The sequence below is a fragment of the Geospiza fortis genome, unplaced genomic scaffold (assembly GCF_000277835.1).
Source record: "Geospiza fortis unplaced genomic scaffold, GeoFor_1.0 scaffold11, whole genome shotgun sequence".
NCBI classification, from domain to species: domain Eukaryota; kingdom Metazoa; phylum Chordata; class Aves; order Passeriformes; family Thraupidae; genus Geospiza; species Geospiza fortis.
The window spans coordinates 9,042,344-9,062,944 of record NW_005054304.1 but is presented as its reverse complement, the minus strand read 5'-3'; the positions used below and the strand labels follow the sequence as shown (position 1 = coordinate 9,062,944).

At 40.3% G+C, this 20,601-nt stretch overlaps 1 protein-coding gene across 1 annotated transcript in view; it reads right to left on the bottom strand.

Moving 5' to 3' along the window:
• The window catches only part of LOC102044841 (melanopsin-like), a 33,398-nt gene extending 13,123 nt beyond the window's left edge, over window positions 1-20,275 (bottom strand). The window contains exons 1-5 of the mRNA XM_005418135.2: window positions 20,208-20,275; window positions 5,935-6,077; window positions 4,058-4,191; window positions 2,395-2,598; window positions 1,794-1,965 (exon numbers count right to left, since the gene is read on the bottom strand). Of these exons, the coding sequence (XP_005418192.1) occupies window positions 1,794-1,965; window positions 2,395-2,598; window positions 4,058-4,191; window positions 5,935-6,068 (644 nt within the window). The 5' untranslated portion in view covers window positions 6,069-6,077; window positions 20,208-20,275. The remainder of the gene's footprint in view (window positions 1-1,793; window positions 1,966-2,394; window positions 2,599-4,057; window positions 4,192-5,934; window positions 6,078-20,207) is intronic.
• Window positions 20,276-20,601: the final 326 nt, after the last annotated feature.

The following is a 20,601-nucleotide window of genomic DNA, read 5'->3' as shown; positions in this document are numbered from 1 at the left end:
AGCAGGACACTGAAAATAGCAATACCTCTAATATGTTCTCAGCAATATGCAAAATTAAGTAAATTTTGTATTTCACCACTCTAACTGTTCTTTTCTCCTCTGATATTTAAAAACCCTAGAAGGTAATTAATGTGGTTGCAAGTGTTGTGTTTGCCTGTAAGGCTGAGTCAGAACCCCTGGCACTACAGGACAGGACTGCTGTGTCTTTATCCCAAGCACAAGGAGGGTTTCAGGCTGCAAAGATACAGAAATTGGTATCTCTTGCCCTGTGTTGCTTTTAGAGGTGGAGCAAGAAAAGGCACAGCTGGATGGCAAAATCAATTCTTATGTCTTTTCCTTTTCAAGGTAGGAACAGCTTGCAGAAATTCCAATTCATGAGGTAACCGCATGCTGGAATACCCTGACAGTTTTGAGAAACCTGTCCCAAACACTTGCAAGGACATTTTTACTTACCAGCAGATTTATTTATTAAAGAGTATTTTCAGTGGGAGGTACAACAGGAAGTCCTAATACTTTTGTTATGAAAAATCAAACTCTCTTCTCACAGCAAACACCCTACATTTTATTTTAAATGTTTTATATAGGTAGGCATTTTATATTCTTTAGCATAGAAATAACAAATTTTACATATTAATGTTATTAAATGGAGATATATTTCAGGCTGAAGACATTAATTACCAGCCAGAAGGGTAACAAAGTCCCTGCTGGTACACTGTAAATATAGAACAGAATCAAAGAAACACAGAATGGCCTGGGTTGGAAGGGAGCCTAAAGATCCTCTAGTCCCAATGCCTGCTATGACCAAGGACACCATCAGCTAGACCAGGGCGCTCAAAGCTCCATCCAGCCCGACCTTGCAAAAGGCATAACAAAAACTTATGTCCACTGTGCTCCATGGGTGTACAAGGCACCATTATTTTAAGGATGCATTCCTTTGCTTGGTATCAAGTACACATACGCAAAGCACAATAAAAACCAAGACAAAGGCCAAAAAATAGACTTCAGAAAGAACTTCATTTTAGACATATATAAATGTACTTATAAAAGTGGAATTTAGGGTTATGAAGCCAAATTATTTCAACAAGTGCCTGCACACAGGAGCAGAGAAAAGCCATCAGAACTGATGACACAGTTGAGCAGCAGAAAGGACTCACAGCACCAGCTGGTGTTGGATCAGACCAAAGATAAGCCATGTGCTCATTAGTAGAAAAATAACTGATAGAATGATGTTAGTTTACAGATCTAACACCCTGCTGATTTTTCATTTCAAATACAGGCCAAAATTTTTTGGGGAAAAACATATGAGCAAGCATAGCCAAATATTGTGTACGTAGTTGTGATGCTTGAGTGAAGCATGATGGGTTTTGGGATGCTTGCCTTAAATAAAACTGTCAAAAAATGTGAGGACTGTTTTGTTTACAGAACAGCTGAAAGGCAGATGATTCCCCCATTGCTACACATTTTTTATTATCCCTTGAGGCTGAAAACTGCTGGAATACACAAGGACATGTTTTCTTGTAGCGCAAATCTGAAATGCAAATAACTCAATCCAAGTATCTGGCGTACTATTAATTACTACAGTGGAATAAGATTAGAACCACCAGAGACTTCTTCTACCCTGAAATTCATACATCCATTCCAGTTTTAAATTGACAAAAAATAGTTCTCCTGTTACAGCTGTCAATTTCAATTCAGACTAATTTTTGATTCAGATTTTTCTGCAGCTAAAGAAACTGAGAAAATCTTCTGTTACACAAAAAGGGATATGTACTTCTTTCAGCTAGATTGCTTACCTGCCAGTACGCCTTATGGCCAGGAACATCGATAAATAGCAGTGGAATATTATTACCAGGGGGATAAAAAACACACAGCAGCATAAAATCATGGTGTAGCTTCTATTTGCAGGGGAGTAGGTTACATAGTCCCATGTGCAGGATATCATCAAGCCCTCGGGCACATAAGAACCTATGGAATACATTGAACACATTATTCACACATGCACCCAAGGTTAGAGCAGGTGCTGATCCAGCCACTAAGTGATTAAAATAAACCCTGTTCTGTATCTGTGGTCTTCAAGTGCCAGCCAAACTACACACCATATATGAGGTCTGAGAAGTGAGTGCCCACATAGAGAGGAGGTCCTGACTACAGAACTCTCAGGTACACACCTAATACTCCATCTGTAGGTTGTTCTGCTTTAACACACCCTGGATGTAGGGGGGCAGAGAGTTTGTGCAGTGCAGTAGGTGCAGATGTGTGCTACAACAACAAACCATCGGGTGGTGGCAGGGCATCTTCATGGGGACTGATAAGAAAACTCTTTTTTTTTACACCCCAAGCAAGACTAAAAAGAGCACACAGGGAATGCTAGGAGAGAGAGAGCAGACAACATACTCCAGCCGAGGAGCGGAGCCACGCTCCATCCCAGCGAATAGAGCCACACCAGGGCGATGATCTGCATGGTGCGTCTCTTGGAAGTCCACTGGATGGACTGCAGGGGCTTTGTGATCACCAGGTAGCGGTCAACAGAGATGGCCAGCAGAGTCATCATCGAGGTTATCCCAAAGAGAGCCCCGCAGAAAGCATACAGGTTACAGCCTGAAGAAGGAAATGGCAATGTCAGGGGCTTTCCTGAAAAGAGCCATGCTTTTTCTCAGAGCTCATCGATATAAAACTCCCTGGTTTTTTCCCTTGCTCTGGTCTTTTCTCTCAATAGAAGCATTTTCTTAGCTTCACATTTTCATAGTTATTGTTTATTAGAAAAGCATAAATATACATAAAATACAAATATATGTATTTAAACAAGTCCTACTTCACTGCAGGCTGCAACTGGGAATGTTCTGTCAATGGAAAACTGCCTCAAAGAAAATCCAATCTAATTAAAGTTATATTTTCCTGGACTGTTGCCCAATATATTGATCTTAACACACTGCAGCAGACATCTGTCTGTTAATGATGGATGGGTGGTTCAAGAAATTACTTTGATTTATGTGCCTTAAAAATGCAGAAATAGTTTAAATTTGGTGACTAAGAGACCAACTGTAAAACATAGCTCCAACTCCTATATTTAATGGCAGCACTTTTTAAAAGAACTGAAATTTTTTACATGAAACAGACCTCTTAACCCTCTCTGCATTCAGGCACTACACTACCAGATGGAAAAGGTTATGCTGAATTTAATGGAGCAACCTGTGGAAAGATCAGCCATTTTTTGAAATCTTGCATTGCCCCATGTGGTTATAAACAAGAGCCCACCAGGAGTGACAGGCAGTAAAAACACCAGACCCAAGCTTAAAGCAGAATTCTAAAGTCTATACAAGTAACTTGCAACCAAGGACCAAATCCCACTCAACCCAGATCAAATGCTTCATTTGTGACAGCATGGTACTTTGCACTGATTTTATCTAAAGGGATGAGCAAGACTAAAAATATCTTCAAACTAAGACAGAGTCCTTTCTGTGCTGTTGAACAGTAGACGGTCTCTGGGCTTGCTCCACCATTGTACAGCCACCAGTGGGTGCAAGTTTTCACCCATAATATGATGAGGAGCATCAACTACCATTGAGCCTTCTGAGGTTCTTGCAATACCCTCATTTCAGTCTTAATTTCAGTATAGATCATCTTTTCTTTCTTGCAGTTGGAAAGAAAAAGGCTTGAACTTGCTGAGTCCTCAAAAGACTACTGTTATTTAAATCTCTTAATCAAATATGAGATTCCTAGAAGCATGCTAATGTGTATCAACATACATTTCTAAATAAAAGTATTAACTATCAGAAAAAATACTTACAACTTACTAAAACTTTTCTACCTATTTTCAGTCATAACACCTCCCTTACAAGATAAAGGGTGACATGATTACATGTGGATCTTGACTCCTTCCTTTCCAAAATATGTAAGATAAAAGAATCACAGCTGTGACATCACACTGATTGACAATGTCTGGGGCTGTGACTCAAGAGATTTGTGCTGCTCCTGCCATGGCCCAAGCCAAGGCTGCTGTGAAACAGGGTGCAGGTAGCATAAAGCTGGTGAGGTGTGAATTAGTGGTGAAAAGTACCTATGTCTCCAAGTATCCATTCTCTGTGCAAGCTGTTGACAAAGCACATGGGTGCCTGAGAAGCCGACATCAGGAAGTCGCTCACAGCTAAATTCATTATAAAGTAGTTTTGGGGAGTCCTCAGCTTCTTGTTGCTTAAAAACATGAGAAATACATAGTTTTAAAAAGACAAAGTGGAAAGTTATAAAATTAACTTCGCTTACTAGCAAAAACAAATACTGTCCAGGTTGAAATCAATGGTTACTTGCAGTGAATCAATTGCTAATCATCAGTCAATTACTGCAGCTACAGCTGTAGTCATTTCATAACGATTGAAAAGACCAGGAGCCATAAAATAGATTGTTTCCTCTTCAAGCTAAGGAGAGTTTCAGCTGTCTTGATAAATATGGATTTGTTCAGAAGAGCAGTTCCCTAGGAGTGCTGTGATATTGATTGTGCCTTGTACTGCACATGAGGAACATCTGAAGAAAGTTACAGAGCCAAAGGATCTGCTTCTGGTGATGACCTGATGAAAACTGATGATCTGAGGTGGTGTGTTGACACAGTTGGCCTGAAGTGGTTGACACATCACTAGCTAAATGACCTTTGCCAAGTGCTACAGCACGAGCACAGCACACACAGAGATTTGAGAAAGGGCTTTTGCTTATATACATCTCATAAGAGAGAATGAAACCTGTCAGTTGCAGATGAACAGGCAGCATTAAACACCACAACACAAGCAGTGTGAAAGCAGAGGTCTGCAAGCAAAGCTTATCCATGGAAAACAACTGAGACCTTTCTGATGTTCTTTGCAATATCAGTATTTGCAGCTAACATGAATTTCTATCCTTATGCTGATAAATACTGAAAAAGAAAGTGAGAAAGCCATCTCAGTGCTGCTGCAATTCTAATAAATTCTTGAGTCTCATAACTGTCTGCAAAAACAAGGTAAGAGAGAGTGCAGAGTTCATACATTCCCAGGCGCTAATCTGTCCATGCAGATATTCCTACTTTGACAATTTAATGCTTTTATTACACCAGATAAACCACACACATTTCAAGAAAAATACAGAGCTCATGCTGCATTTTAAAAGTCGCGAAGGTATCTACAGTTGTGGGGAATTCATTTTCTCTAAATCATATTAGAAGCCTGTTATTCAAAATAACTAATTTATTTGTCTTAAACATTTAAGAATAGGAAACTAATGCTTGGTTCATAACCCCACTGGTGTCTCTAGCATTGTAAGGCTCTGCTGCATCATCGTACATAATGACAGCAAGTAGTGAATGCAGAGGATTTTGAAATCCATCATCACATTGTAGGACAGAGGGCAGATGTTTCTTTTCTCCATGTGATTTTTGTATACTCTAGCTGCAGTAGCTTTGGCCTCCTATTACTCCACCAAGAGAGCACACAAACTGACAGAAATCCTATGATCTGCCTGAAGCAGGAAATACACTGTTGGCATGAGCTCATTTCATGCAGCAGATTGCCTTCTTGGTCCTTTCAGGACCACTGGGCTCCTGGGAAGAGTGTCACTGTTTGTCAAGTATTTGTGCAAATGTTACAGGGTAAGTGAATAAGTCTACAGCTGCAAGACTGTGGTTTCTATCATTAGAAGTATTAAACCATTCTTTAAACTTTCAATTGGAAATTGTTTATAAAACAATTTTTTTCTCATTTTATTTGATTCTTTAAACTATCAGGAATTTACACTGAGGTTGTCAATGATGCACATGGATGTGTTTTCATCCATGTAGGGTTGCATTCTCCTCTCTTTTCCCCCACATTTGTTGCCATTAGATTTAATCCAAGTGGAAAGCAATGCAGAAATCTGCACATGGGCACAGGTGAAACTCAAGGCCACTCAGATCAACCCCAAAAGGAATTTTTGTACCTGTAAAATGCGTAGAGGACTAGGAGGTTTCCAATGATGCCAATGGAGCCAACGATAAGCACACACGTTCCTACGGTGTAAAGAACATGGCCAGGGATCTCTGCCTTGGTCACAGTGTGTGGCTGGGTACTCATGGTCAAACCCTGAATGGAAAACAGAGGAAAAGGAAAGGTTAGCCCATTTGGGACCCTTAGTCCATGGAACACATGCTCAGGCTGTTGGCATTCACTTCCACAGCTTGTGCAAATGAAATACACACTTCTGAGTTCTTTTCACATCCCCTGTAATCAAGTTTCCCTCAGGTAACTTTCACAATGTTGACAGTATACATTTATCTTAAGAAAAGAGCAACAGAGAAAGTAGACTGGAAAAGACAACTAAGGAAGTGATGACGATGATGTGAAAAAGGCAAAGAAGCATGAGCATAAAACTCGTTCTGGGAAACTGCTGCACTCTGGGGCACAGAGCTGGCTGACAACACAGACTGACAGCAAGAAATAACTTCTCACTTTGGTTTTTTCAGGAACAATGATATCAAATCCAACACTTACAAACATTAAATCCCCTGAGTCTCCCCATGTTCACTATATACTAACTCAGTGCTACAAAACCTGGGGATTCTCCATGCAAAAGAGGGGAGATGAGAGGTATAATAGCAGCACTAGCACTGCCTGTGTAAGAAAACATACATTAAATAGTCTTGACACCTCTTTCACTGCCCTGTATCTTCAGCACATGAATAGGCTCCCTCTGTATTTTTTTTTATCAAAGTCAGATTTATCACTGGCTACATACAGCAGCAAGGCAGCCTACAGCTAATTCACTCAGCTCACATTAGCATTAGCAATGAGAAGAGTCCAAATTGCCTCATGGAGATTCTTATTTACCAAGTTACAAGCAGCTAAGCCTCACACTTGCCATCAGACCTGGAGAGCTGAGTCAAAGGTGTGACACCTTGCCACAGCTGGGCACCTGCTTCACTTCACCCCCTTTCTCCACGGCACAGCCCAGCAATGTGTGGAGTGTGTGATAAGGCTGATTTTGGCCAGTGAGAGAGGAGCTGGGTGACAGAACAGGTTAATACGATAACTATGTGATGATAACCACTTGTAGTATTTAAGCAGCCATTTTTAAAATGATGAGTACACCCTTTCTTTCCCATTGCTACCTCCTAATCTCCCATACTGCTGCTTCTCCTTTCTGCCTTATATTCCCCACTCATCTGTCAAGTGCACACAGTACAGCCCCCCCCGTCCTAGCTGAGGGCATTATCCCCCCAACTCTGTCACCCTCCTGGGGCATGCCCTGGGGAGGCTGCATTTGGCAATAGGAAGGGCATGGTGAAGTGCATTGCACACCCTGAGCACCTACATGGCAGCAGGTCTGGGGCAGAAATGCTGGCAACAAAGCTCCCTGGACTGAAACGATGTAGTAAAAAGTACAAAAGCTATAGCTTCAAAGCAGGAAGGTGCTTTCAAGCCTTCTCAGCCATCTGACAGACTCAGCCCTTGACAGGATGGCTACTGCTTATATGGCACTTCACCATACAGAGATCACATCACTGTAAAAGTAGGAAGAAATGGAAGAGAGCATCTGCTGGTGCTGATTGCACCAGGGGTCATGACTGTTATTTCCAGTGCTTAGGCAGCAATAAAAATGCCACCATGTGTAGGATTTACCCTTGAGAAAGGTGTGAGAGGTCGTGTAAGAGCAGGCAGGGCACAGTGAGGTGGCCCAGCAAAGAAAGCAGTCATGGCTTTCTGGTGGCATCAGGCAGAGTCAGCACCATGCTCTCAGATCAGAGCTGCCGGGGCATGCAAGTTAAGCATGGTAATGCCTCTCCTTCTCTCTCAAACCTATTAATCTTAACAGGGTGTGTGCACTGAATTGTAACCCTGCCACATTTCTGGCAATGCATACCAAAGAAGCTAAACTGGGGAGAAAGGAAAAGGCTTCGTTTTTTTTCTTCCTTTCCAGCTTATTTGTTAGGCATGCCAAGGAGTTGATTCTACCTAGGGGTTTATTATATAGAGGGCTATTATATAAATGTAATTCAGAGCAAGCAGTACTTGCCCATCATATGATTTACGTTTTACTTCAACATATGGGAATTCACTGTTGCAGAAATTCATTTGAGAAATAGACTACGAATTTCACACCCAAAGGTGTCTCACCTTATCTCTATGCTGGAGAGAAGCTGACTTGAACATTTTGGCCTCGTTTAGTCATTTGCGGGTGGTGAGCTGTGTCAAAAGCTGAAAAATATCTCACATGACACATTTGTTAACTCAGCTTACAGTTTGCTGGCAAAACAGGATGAAATACAAACTATTGATGCTTACAGAGTGGAATCTGGAAAGCAATAAATAGCAGGGATTACACAGAGCCTTCCATCTCAGTGAGAAGTGAGAGATGTTTAGATTACACAGACTTTGGATCTTGCCCCCAGGGGAGTCCATGAAATACCATGGCAACTTCTGCTCCAATGTTAATAGCAGTCAGATAACTTTCAGATCTGAATGGAAAGACAGCTACTCATTCCCTCTGCTGGTGTTACCCTGAGAGAGCAGGATGTGGCAGGCATCCAAGCTGAATGAAATGGGGCAAGCTGACAAAGACCGAGAGCCATTTATAACACTGCCCTTTGAATCTGAGGGAAATGTGCATATCTATGTGTGTGTGTGCATAGATAGATTTCAAAAACCTCAACTTGGGTGAAAAATAATTTCATTAAACTTGTGGAAAATTTCTAAATAATAATAGGCTAAACCAGTACAAATAGATGTAAGCTAATCAAGGAGAATATATACTTCATTTTACTCACATAATGTATTTCACCAATTTGGCATATTTTCACAATAGAAAAGTTTAAATTTAAAGATTCAAATACTCTTAAGGTTGAGAATTTAAAATCTACTATGGTAAACAAATGCTGCTTTTCTAATACAGACCCATCTTCCATGCAGCATAACATCCAGCTGGATGCAAGTAGCACTATGATCAAGGTTTTAGGATAGTAATCAAATTTAGGCTTTTTCTCTTTTCCTACAGTGTCAGCTCTGAGAAACTGGCCTTTTAGCAGTTTTAGTTAACAAGATAAATACTTGCCAATGTAAATATTTTACCATATAAAGATGAAACCTTTATAAAAAAGAAATATAAAAAAGAAATTACAAGTTTAGTGATGAGCTTTAAGGAGAAGCTGGTTTTTACGCATCTTCTCAAAAGCTGTTACTACTCTATGTATTACTTTTTTGTACATGTAGTTTTCCACAACTAGTAAGAATAAAATGAAACTTTAGGAGAATATTCCAGGTTACTATGAGTGCTTTAACCCAAGAAAATTAGAGTAACTATTACAAATCTTTCCAGATAACTTGGTAAGCAGGATGGCAGCTACATACAGCAGGTTGCATTCACTATAGACACTGATGAATCTTACTGTATTATATCCATATTAGCCTCTCTTAGAGCCAAAATTATGTGTCAAATGGTCAGTGACAGCTGCCATGAATCAGCAAAAGATTAGTTTGTACTGCGGGGAAGGTCCTGCCTTTTAGGCTTGGTAAAGCACAGATTTTGTATCCGTCTTTTGTCACTGAGATATACTGTGCAATACTTTGACTTTATACTTCAGCCTCATCACTTCTATTTTATTAACTCCAAATTTAGACCTCTTGAGAATGCAACTGAAAAAAACTTGAAAAAATCAAAAGATACATTGGGAGAAGTTCCCCTTCAGCTGTTTCACGCTATGGTGATGTACAGCTGACCTGGGTTCAACACACCCATCTCAACTGTATTTATGGATGCTCAGTATCACCACAGCCATGCAATGTAGAGTGAAAAACCTGTTCTGTATAAGCCTTAGTCTTGCTCCTTCTCTTTAGGGTGCGATTTAACATAATGATAATGAAGGAAGGCATTCCATTTTACTCAATATATTGAATATTTAATGGGTGAACCAAGTTTTCAGTTTTCAAGTGCTTACTTGAAATGAGTTCACTGGTCCATTTTACCCCCAGACTTGCTTTGCCTCCCTCTAGATTTTGGTCCTGGGACAGAATCCTGAGCACTCTGCTGAAGACACATCCATTTCCTGAGTGAGCATTTCAAAGGCACCATCCAGAATGACCTAATTGTTTAGGTCAAAAATCCAAATGTAAACAACCGGTCCATGAAGATGCCAGTAATTGCACCAGGGCCAGCTTCTGGCATAGTTGCCAGCTCTGTGCTCGCTCTGTTTGACTCCTTCTGAATTAATGCTACAATCATTTGCATTTTGACTCTATGAACTGTTGGAGGACCTGACAACTCACATAAATTATGATGTGGCCTTACCCTTATATATGAAGTGACTACAACATCAAAACACTGTCACCTACGTGGCTGCTTGGAGGGCTTTCCTGGGAGTGAAGCTAACAGATCCTCAGGATAGTAAACAATTAACAGTTGTCCCTCAACTATCTGGCAAAGGAAGCAGGCACCAGATAGAAAAATAAACTTTCTCCCATATTTCTCCCAAAATAAAGATGGAAAACATGAAACAGATGAGGAAAGTCATTCTAAGAGAGTTTTTGTATTTTGATTTTTAGTGATAAAATGATGGCTAAATAATTACAGCCATCTGTTTCTGCTTTTCAGATGCTAAGATGAATAAAGACAAAATTAATTAAATGCAGAAGAAAAAAAATTGTTGTTAAAAAAGGAGGGCAAGGGCAGGTCCCCCTCAAAGGGTAGGGGTAGAAAATGGAATGAAATGGTTGTATGATTGGCATTAGGTGGATGTAAGATGATCCACAGCTTTATTCACCCTCTGGTTTTGCTCATGGCTGCAAGCTCATCTTGTGGAAATGATTTACACTGAAATGAGCTTAAGGAAGGGCTTGCTTACACGGGGGATTAATGTGCACTAACAAGGAAATAAATTAACAACATAGCAATCTCCCTGTGTTGAACTGCTCTGTGGATTCACAACATAGACGTTTGAATTGCTGTTCACAATCTTGTCTATACCATTACACCTGAAAATTTTAAAGAAAAATACTAAACAATGTTAAGTATGTTAGCTGAGATGGGAGAAATCCAAGCGTGCTAGCTAGCAGATAGTACTTGCCAAGGTCCTTATGATTTCACTGATAGTCCATATAATCCAGGTAATTTCAGTATAAAGCACCATCTGGTTTGAAATTACAACAAAATTTGGTGCTTAATGAAATATCTTGTACTAGGAACTCTTGAAGCAGCAAAGAGAAGGTCTTTGCTGTGCAGAGACTATAGCAGAACTAGTGATCCTCAGACATTTTACAAAAGATGACATTTAAAAATCAAGATTTTTGGAAAATATTGTTAATATCTTTGGGCTTTTAAAAAGCCCCAAACAAAATCAAGACAACAACTTTGCTTGTTCTGGATGACAGTGCTGTGTTCCAATACCACACAGTAAGGTCAGATTAATTTGGCCCTCAGAAAGTCAAGTCAAATCGTGATCACCCACATGTGGAGAAGTTGCTTTCCTTATCAGCCTCTGGGTGACAGTCCTCTTCCACAGTTGTTCCAGTCAGTTCACATGCCAAAGCCAGGAGCACTCAAACACACATTTACAGTATGTATTTAATCAAAATGAAAACTGGTTTAGCAAATGGACTTCAATGTGTGTGACTTCCATGTAGCCCATCCAAAAGTCACAAAGAAGAACAGGAACTGCCTGTGTATAACAGGGTAGGGAGCAAAGTCAGGCACCTGCCCCAGACCAGGCAAGTGTTCATGCAGACTGTCATTGTAAATTTTTGGGAAAACCTTGAGATTTTTTTTTCCTACAATAAAGTATGTTTCTAGTTGATTCCATTCCAGCAATTTGTTTCTGGGCTTCTGGCCAGCTGAAACAAAGCACTGGATTTCAGGACTCATTTGTATCCTTAAGATCTCTTGTTTAGCACAGCCTCTGCTTTGATGAGATGCTTTCTTTCAGGCCCTTAATATCTGTACTTAAACTTCTTGTAAGCAATCTAATGAGGCATGGCTGGGGATGGCAGCAATAAACATTGACCTGCCACAAAAAACTCCAAAGAGAAAACCATCAAAACCTCATCAAGTTCTCAATACAAGAATAAATCAGATAGATACTTAAAGCAGGCACACTCAGATTTTTACATATCCAGCCTAATGAGTCAGTAAAAGCAATAGATATTAATAATTCAGATGTTTTCTAAATTAATGATATTATATTAAAATGATAACATAGCAATCTGTAGCAAACAATGAGACTAAAAAGAATTTAAGTTTTAATATATGTCTGCTAGTTGCAAAGCTCTCAAAGGGCATATTTTCATCTCTCTGGAGACTGACTAAAAGTACTTTAAAATGTAAAGCCCTTTCTGGAAAGCACAGAGACATTGCTTTCTATGTACATCGTCAGATGCACTGCTGAAATCAGTGATAAAAGACACATTTGTTTGTCAGAGCTCAAAAGAAAAAAATCCAACTCCAAATATCAGCCCAGTTGAAAAACAAACTTGTGTTCCAGCCCACGTGCTCTCTGCATGGCTTGGGCAGGCACTGGCAAAAATGAGGGATCACCCAATGTTCTACAAGTTGGTTTTTTTTTATGGAGCATGCCTGCACAGCCCAGCCTTACTTTGTGGGAAAGACCTGGCAAATAATTAGCACTTGGTTTTCTCTCCTGAATCCATGCTGCTAGAATCAAACCTTGAGGCCATGGACTTTAATTTCAAGACCTGAAAATTTTAAGCCAAGGTAGCAAAGGCATGTTTCCTGAGAACATTTCTGTTCCAGTATTAGTGCACTTGTATAATCCAGACAGGTAACATTAATGAGGTCTTCACAACATTTTCTTCTACAGAAATTTTATGTTCTATTTAAATGCATCCAGTTCTAGTCTTAAACATAAAAGAACCAAATTCTACCATGGCTACGAAATTTTGAGAAACAAGCAAATAGAAACCCACTACCAGAAGCTGCTCACACTCAATTGAGTTGGGGGCTCAGTCCATCTTTCCCCTGCTGTCTCTCACAGGCTTGCATGCCAGCACAGACAGTTCCTTAATGTGACCCCTGAGACACTCACCATATTGTCCCCTTGGCCATAAATGACATCAAAACTATCTGATACTCTGTCCAAATGCACCTCAAATCCCAACCCAAGCTGTACATGCTCGGGCAGGCAGCACACTGAACAAATCTAATCAATGCTGACACTGCATCAAAATTAGCTGGACCATCACAGTTCAGTGCATATTTATTTGGCCACCAGGGAACAGATGACTGCTAGCACAGTGCAACAACAAGGCAGAAATTTCAGGACATATATCTATTTTATAGCCTTGGAGCATGTTAAAAACATGGGTGGCCAGAACATGATATGCTGGTTAAGTCCTTCGATATAAGAAATTTAGCAGTCATCAGGGAGAAACTACAGCAAATATTTGTTTTAATCTTATTATGTAGCATATTTTCATACATTATTTTTCTCCTTCTGAGCATCCTGCTGCTAACTGGAGCTCTTTAATAATCACACAAAATTCACCTAAAAAAGAAATCTTATTTTTTTATGCCACCCGGTGGTGAGTGTTTTGAACTCACTTTGCTCTGTAACCCTTGGGGATAACTTGGGCTCTTGACCTGATCTGGTCTCCCTCCTCTGCCTCCTTTGAGCTCCTGTAGCTTATCCTGCTCTGTTTCACTCATCCCAGGCTACCAGATGATTGCAGTTCCCATTTCATCAGCCACAGATGCCTCATACCAGGATGCTGCTGCTGCAGCCTGCCCACCACGTGTCAAAAGCCATTTGATCAGCTATATCTTTGGGCTTTTCAATGCCACAGCTGACAAGGCAATGCCACAGTACCCATGGTCAGCCTGGAACAATCCCTCTCCCACTCCATCAGCCACAGCAGCACGAGTTCACCTCCCAAGGGAGGCTCCCATTACTGGATTTAACAGAAGTACACGGTGAAATGTCTGCCTGTCCACAGCTGGCAACACACTGAAATTCTGATCTCTGCCAGTGGTTTCTGAGCTCTGCTCTGAGGTTTCAACATATACTCTGGCTTCTGGACAGCTGAACTTTCATATTTTAATTAAAAAAAAAATTCTTCCTTACTATTGACAGCTGAAAGCACATCCTTCACCTTGTCTAGATGTTAGCAGTCTTTTCATTCCACTGTTCAGCTTCTTGGGGAGACGCACTCAACTGCTACTGGAAGATTTGTGCATGGAAACTGCTCTGAGAAAAGTGCCCTGCAGTTTAACTAGACCCCATGAAATATTGTGCTTATTTTTAAGGACCGTGGAAAAAAATCCCATCAGCTGACACTGACTTTTCAAAGGCTGATTACAAAATGAAAGCACATCCCAATAAATCAGCCAAGGCAAGATGTTAACAACTTTTACTAATCCCATATAGTGTATCTAATGCTACTTTTTAAAATACAAACAGCTAATAATTTTCACCACTGTGGTCATTTGGTTCCTGCTGGATTCTCTGCTCTAGAATTCTTCTGTCACCTATGAAGAACTGTGGTGAATGATGAAGGAAATACAATACTGTGATAACAATAGAATTACACTTTAGCTACATTACAATGACGCTTTTTTACAATTTTTACTAGCTATGCATAAAGAACTGTAGATTTCCCTCTCTATTTTTTACTATTTGTAAAAATCCCAGCTTTTCTTCTGCAGGAAATATTCTTAGCTAAAGGTCTGAAACTAGAGATATTTTTCACCAACTAGGGTAATTTCCATACTTCAAAAAGAAATTTTGGTCATGGGTGGCATGGGTGAGGGTGGAGGGCAACCCAACTTCTTGATGCCACTTGGTCATTCTATCATGTACATTTGGGAACATGAAATCTTCTAAAAGTAGTCAGATCAGAGCCCCACTATCTCCTGTGTCTCACACCTGGCAGTCTCAGTCTCAACAGATGCTTTTAAGAGGAAGAACATGGGGAATAGAGCAAGTGAACACTCTCAATCTGCTAACTTCAAGCACATGTGTGATATTAGTGTAGCATTCAGTTTCTGTTTAGATCAAAGAATTGTCTGATCACTCTAAACTGAAGATTATTCCATATTATATCTGCTTGGGTCTGTTTAATATTCCTCTATGCATGGAAGGTGGGGTGTGCAGAAGGCAGAACAAGACGCTTTCCAGAGGTGCACAGGGAATGAACATAAAGAACGTCAAAATACTGAAGTGAGCCGTGCTTGGAGCAGGTGGTAGGACTTGACAACTACCCTTCCAACATAAAATATTCCATAATGCCAGCAATAAAACCTTCAAAACTCACAGTTAATAAATAAGGGTTAAAGCCATAAGTGAAATGAAATATGATTTCAATTACTTGAGGACATGTATTCTGTCTCAGTAAATTGAAAATCTTCCTACCAATCTTCTGTTACTTTCACAGGAAACTGGGGACATAAAGAGCCAAGTGAACCTAAATGCTGTTTTACACCAGAGACTTTAGATGCTTTCAACTGATAATCTCTGCAGAGACAGTATTTCTTGCACGGGGAGGCTGCAGTTAAGTGCTCCACTTCATTTGCAACTCTTTTTGCTACTGTGCCTTTAAATCCCACATTAAAAGAATGATTTCCAGAGGTCTTAGGCACTTCACACCTATTGATTGCACTGCTGGCAAAACACCTACTGCTTTCCTGAGGTGCTGAAAACACTCCCTCGTGTTTATCTGCACTGTTAGGTGCCTAAGCATCACGAAAATCCACCTTTAAGGTGTTTTATGATTAATTTTAGAGAATCTAACTGGATCACTGATACAATCTTAAGTCCAATGCATTTTAGTCTGACAAATTCCCACTAGACACTCAGCATAAAGCATCTAGCCAGCACAGGTAATGGAGATAATCAAGATGACTGGGAAGAGTAGTTACTGGGTGAAATATGTTCAAGGAGACCTATCTCAGCATCAAAAGGCAAATCTTTATTGCCACATGAAACCTTCTGGCAGCAGTACAACTACCCTTAACTCTCTAAAACAAGAGTAAAACAAACTCTCATCCAGGAAGGAGGTCGTTGCTCTTCAAGTCCTATGGAGGTTGAAGAACTTACACATTTCTTGTGCGTTAAGCATTGCTAAAGGAAGAGACACCAGTGTCTCCAAAAGAACAAGTGAAACAGGCTGCTCCACTTACAATTAGAAATCTACTGCAGCACTGAAGACATTCAAAGATTGAAGCAATGCTTGCAAACTAATAAAAACTGCAATATGAGCATAATTCGAGATAAATTACAGCAATCAAGACATTTAGATTTCTAAAGCACTAAACTAACAAAGCATAAATTGACACATTTGATGGAAATAGGTATGTATAGTATAAGTAATGTCTGTATCTCTTAGAAAATTATCTCATGGCAGTGCTTATCCTGGGAGAAGAAACAATATCTTACACAAAAGCAAGGAACTTTGGTTTGGAGAAGCATCAAGACAATTTTGATACAACAGTGAAGGAATTTTCATCCTTTCCCTCTGCACCCCACTGTGTTACCCACTGAAAATAGGGATGATGCAGTTATTGTAATGTAGTCCCTTGTTTTAATTCCATAGGCCACTTTTCATGACTCTACAAAAACTAACAAAAAATTTAGCACATCTACATTAGGAAACATCATCTTCCTCTCATCCTTATGATAATCTCTGGATATGACGTACATTTGAAGCATCTCCTACATTGCCTCTGCTTGGAGGCAATGTCAGCTTGGAATCAGGATGAACTAGCAGAACAGAAAATCTCAGCACAAGGCCTTTTCTGATTTAAGAAGAAAAGTGCCATTTACAGAAAATAACATTTATGTTAAAGAACATATAAAAACCTTTATGTTAAAAAGCATTTTAAAATGCAAGCAAAGTAATATACATCAGAGAATCTCAAAAAACAAATGGAAGTCTAAGAAAACATTGTGTCTGCATCAAGTCATGTCCATACGGGATTTGAGTTCACACTACCTCCGCCCACCCAGCTCTGGAAAAGCATTGCATCAAAGACCATCTCTCAATGGAAAAATGCAACAATTTGCCTACAACTGCTGTGGGGGTAAGGGACATATTCAAATTTTCTCCAGGAGTAAAAACCCACTGAACACAAATAGTTACTATTAATTGAAAAATTGCATTGAACTTCAGCAAAAGTTTGCTGCTATTAGTTTTGTGGTATCAAACAATGAGATAATGACAGAGTGCAAAGCAATTCAACAGCCACCGATTCTAAATACAAAATAATTCGGATACAAATAGGTTATTTAAGTTTTTTTAAGCATTACCCAGGACGTCATCAGACTGCTACCTCCTGTGCTGTGGAGGAGGGATGGCAAACACTGCAGATCTTGCAGCCCTCCAGCATTTAAGCTATGCTGCCTTCCCTCACCAGCTGCTTGAGGAGTAACTGACTGGCACTTACCTACAGCAGTGCCACTGGGGCATTCCAAAGTGCCAGCATTGATCCACTAAGAGTCTCCCTGGTGCTCCTGAAGTCACCTTCATTTGCTAACACTCAGCTGGGGTGCAATGGTCTCTGCAGCACCATGGAGAGTGGGACCCCTTATGACAGCAACTGCACGGTGACAACAACACTGCACGTTTCTAAGCCATGCTGACGATTTCATAGTAAAGCCAATTACGTCATTTGAGTACTTGCACAAGTTTCAGTACAGAAATTGTAGCAAAATATATCAGGTATATAAGAAACTATGCATACTTTTCTTTCTCAACAAAAGGCAAGTAATTTATTGAGTACTACATTATTGGTTGCACAAAGTTCAATGAAAGTACTTTGTCCTTTTTGTAATTTAAACCCAAACAAATTTCCTTGTCACTTGAGATCAAGTTCTTTTTTAGGCATTGCTAATTTTGCAAAGCACAAAGTAAGCTCTTTCCTGTTGCTTTAGGAGGTTTAGATTAACTGGAGCTGTTTAAATGTTGCCCTTTATATCACGCAGCCAGCAAGGGCTTGGTTTCACCTACTCAGTCATTTCACTGGTAGCACAGCTGTGCTGATGGCAGTCAGTCCAGAGGGATCAGCAAAAATTATAACAGTCAATCTCCTTATTTCTTGGGCATTCTGCTTAGGGTATGTTTAAACTTTGCAAATGCTGTCAAATGAAGCTGCTGATACCATCACCCCGTGTGCCTGGGCTGTTGTCAGCAGGATCAGCTGCTAACTCCCAGCTCAGCCCTCACTGTAACAGGCTGGCCCAGGCACACGGGGTGATCCAGCTGCACAGCAGCCCCAGGCTGCATCCTTGAACCATGCCCTGCATTCTGCATGTGCCCCATCACATGTTCAGGCACTGACTGCCATCTGTACCAGGCATTTCTGACTGCTGACTTATTTACCTGCCAAGCACGCCTTCAAGTCCCAGTGCCTACCAAAGCTGCATGTGAAATATGAGCAATATCTTTTTATTTAAACCTTTCCTAGGGTGGCTGTCCTCATCACAGAATTTATAAAGAGTGTCTAGCAGCCTGCAACCAATTTATGCAAATCAGCCTGGTGCTTCCTCTCAGCTGCATTATGAGTAGCTACTTAAATTCCCTTGCACCTATACACTAAGATTTCCTGCTTTTCAGGACTGAGAGAGTTTGACTTGTACTGCAGCTGCAATGTCTTGCAGCTCCGTGCTTCTATTAAGTTTGCATAACTCCGAAAATCTCTCGGGTACATTGATACCAAAGGCTCAATCATCTCATGCAGCAACATTGCTTTGTCGTGCCCTGGGGGTTTAGGAGTGCGACCAGCCTCCATTAACCACCTGCAACAATATTCAGACACACATCTCTACCCTGGATCCTGTTTGTGCACTGAATTCTGTTTCCCAATTTCTTAGCCAGGGCCTGCTGGACTAAGCAGATCATCCTCAGCAGCCACCCTCTCTCTCCAGGCTGGCATCTCAGGGCATTGGTAACACAGGACATCCTAGGGGGGATAATTTGCAACCTCTCAAGGCAGCCAAACAAAGTCAACCAAATTTCAACTTTAGATCCCTTGATCAACTTATTTAGTTGCAAATACACGTGATTTTGCACAGCTAAGTTTGTGGCAAGAGAAAGCAATACAGGATGTGAATTAGTTGAAAATTTGGCGAGTATATAATCACAGGGAACAAAACTTGGATTTCCTCAGAAACTTTAGAAAAAATTTAACAGCAAAAAGGGTCACTGCAGTAAAGAAGGGATTAAAAAGACCAACTGAAAATTACAACCTTTAGCAATGCCAGAACACAATATTGGTAAATAATTTGGAGTTATGAGTTATATGCTCAAATTCCTTTTCATTTGCCACTTATTTATTACTTTAAATGACTCTGTAAAAAACTTGCCTCAACTTTTTGTCTCACTTATTCCAGGACCTGTTGCAATGAAACAAAATCCACAGCTTCCCTCCCAGTGGAGTTTCTCCCACAGCATTCCTTTTCTCTTCCACTCTTCAGACTAGAAACAAATGTTCTTCATAGACTTCTTTGAATGCCAGGGCTGGGCTGGCTAATAAAACTAAGTCCACACAAGTTAGCAAAGATTTAGCAGTGAATCTTCTGTACTAAAATCTCTACAAAATATTGTAATGGTATAAGGTCAGGGTATACGGGGATGGGGCTGTATGGCTACAGAGCTACACAAATTCTTTATATTTAGCTTGCTGACTTATCTCAGTCTTCTGCCTCAAATCATCATAACTAATTTTTAATGCACAACAAAATCCTCTTTTCATTATGAATGTGTTCAAATAATCCTAGCTTAATGTATAAACTATTGAAAAGCCTTTCTACAGCACTTCATTTAGGTCACTTTACATTCTATTAATATGTTCCACAAAAGGATAACAGCTCTGAAATCTGCTTTAGGACTTCATTTATATTTCCTTTTTCATAAAAATGTTCTTGCTATTATGGATCAGATCCAATAAGGTTTAATCAGTCAGCTCTTGATGATGCAACAAATACCATCGTAAGTAACCTCCTGCTACACCAACCCCTTGCACAACCACTTCTCCCATCAGCCAAGACTACAAATCAGTCCTAAAAATCTAAACAAAACAGCACAAAGAAAATATATAAACATACACACACAGAAAAGAAATATCAAAATTCACATTAAAACAACTTCAGTGAGATTTTCCTTTTAAAGAAGAAGCAATCAATTTAAATTATTTCTTAGAAAACGAAGCAGAAGAGAAATGCTCCCTTCCCTCCTCCCTACCCAGCTCCCACTTCCTGAAGCCTTCCTCCTGGCACGTACTTTTTGGGTTCAGCCGAAAGCATTTCCCTCCCCTCCGCACATCTGCTCTGTGCAGGGCTGCCGAGCTGCGACTCATCCTGAGGAGCGCTGGAAATCCCAGGCTTTAAAAAGCCGCTCGCAAGCCCCTCCTGGGCTGCCAGGCTGCCAGCTCCGGCAGCGATCGAAGCACAGCATCGCCCCCAGCAAGCCACACGACCCATCAGTCACCCTCACTGGCCACACCACTGCTGCTCCAAGTGCAAACAGATGACTTGAAACAAACAAATAAACAAACCCCATCCACACCCAAATACCTCACTATTTAAAAAATAATACATATATATATATATAGATACACACACCCACAAATATATGTGTATGTGCGTGTATGTATATATGTGCGTATATATATGTG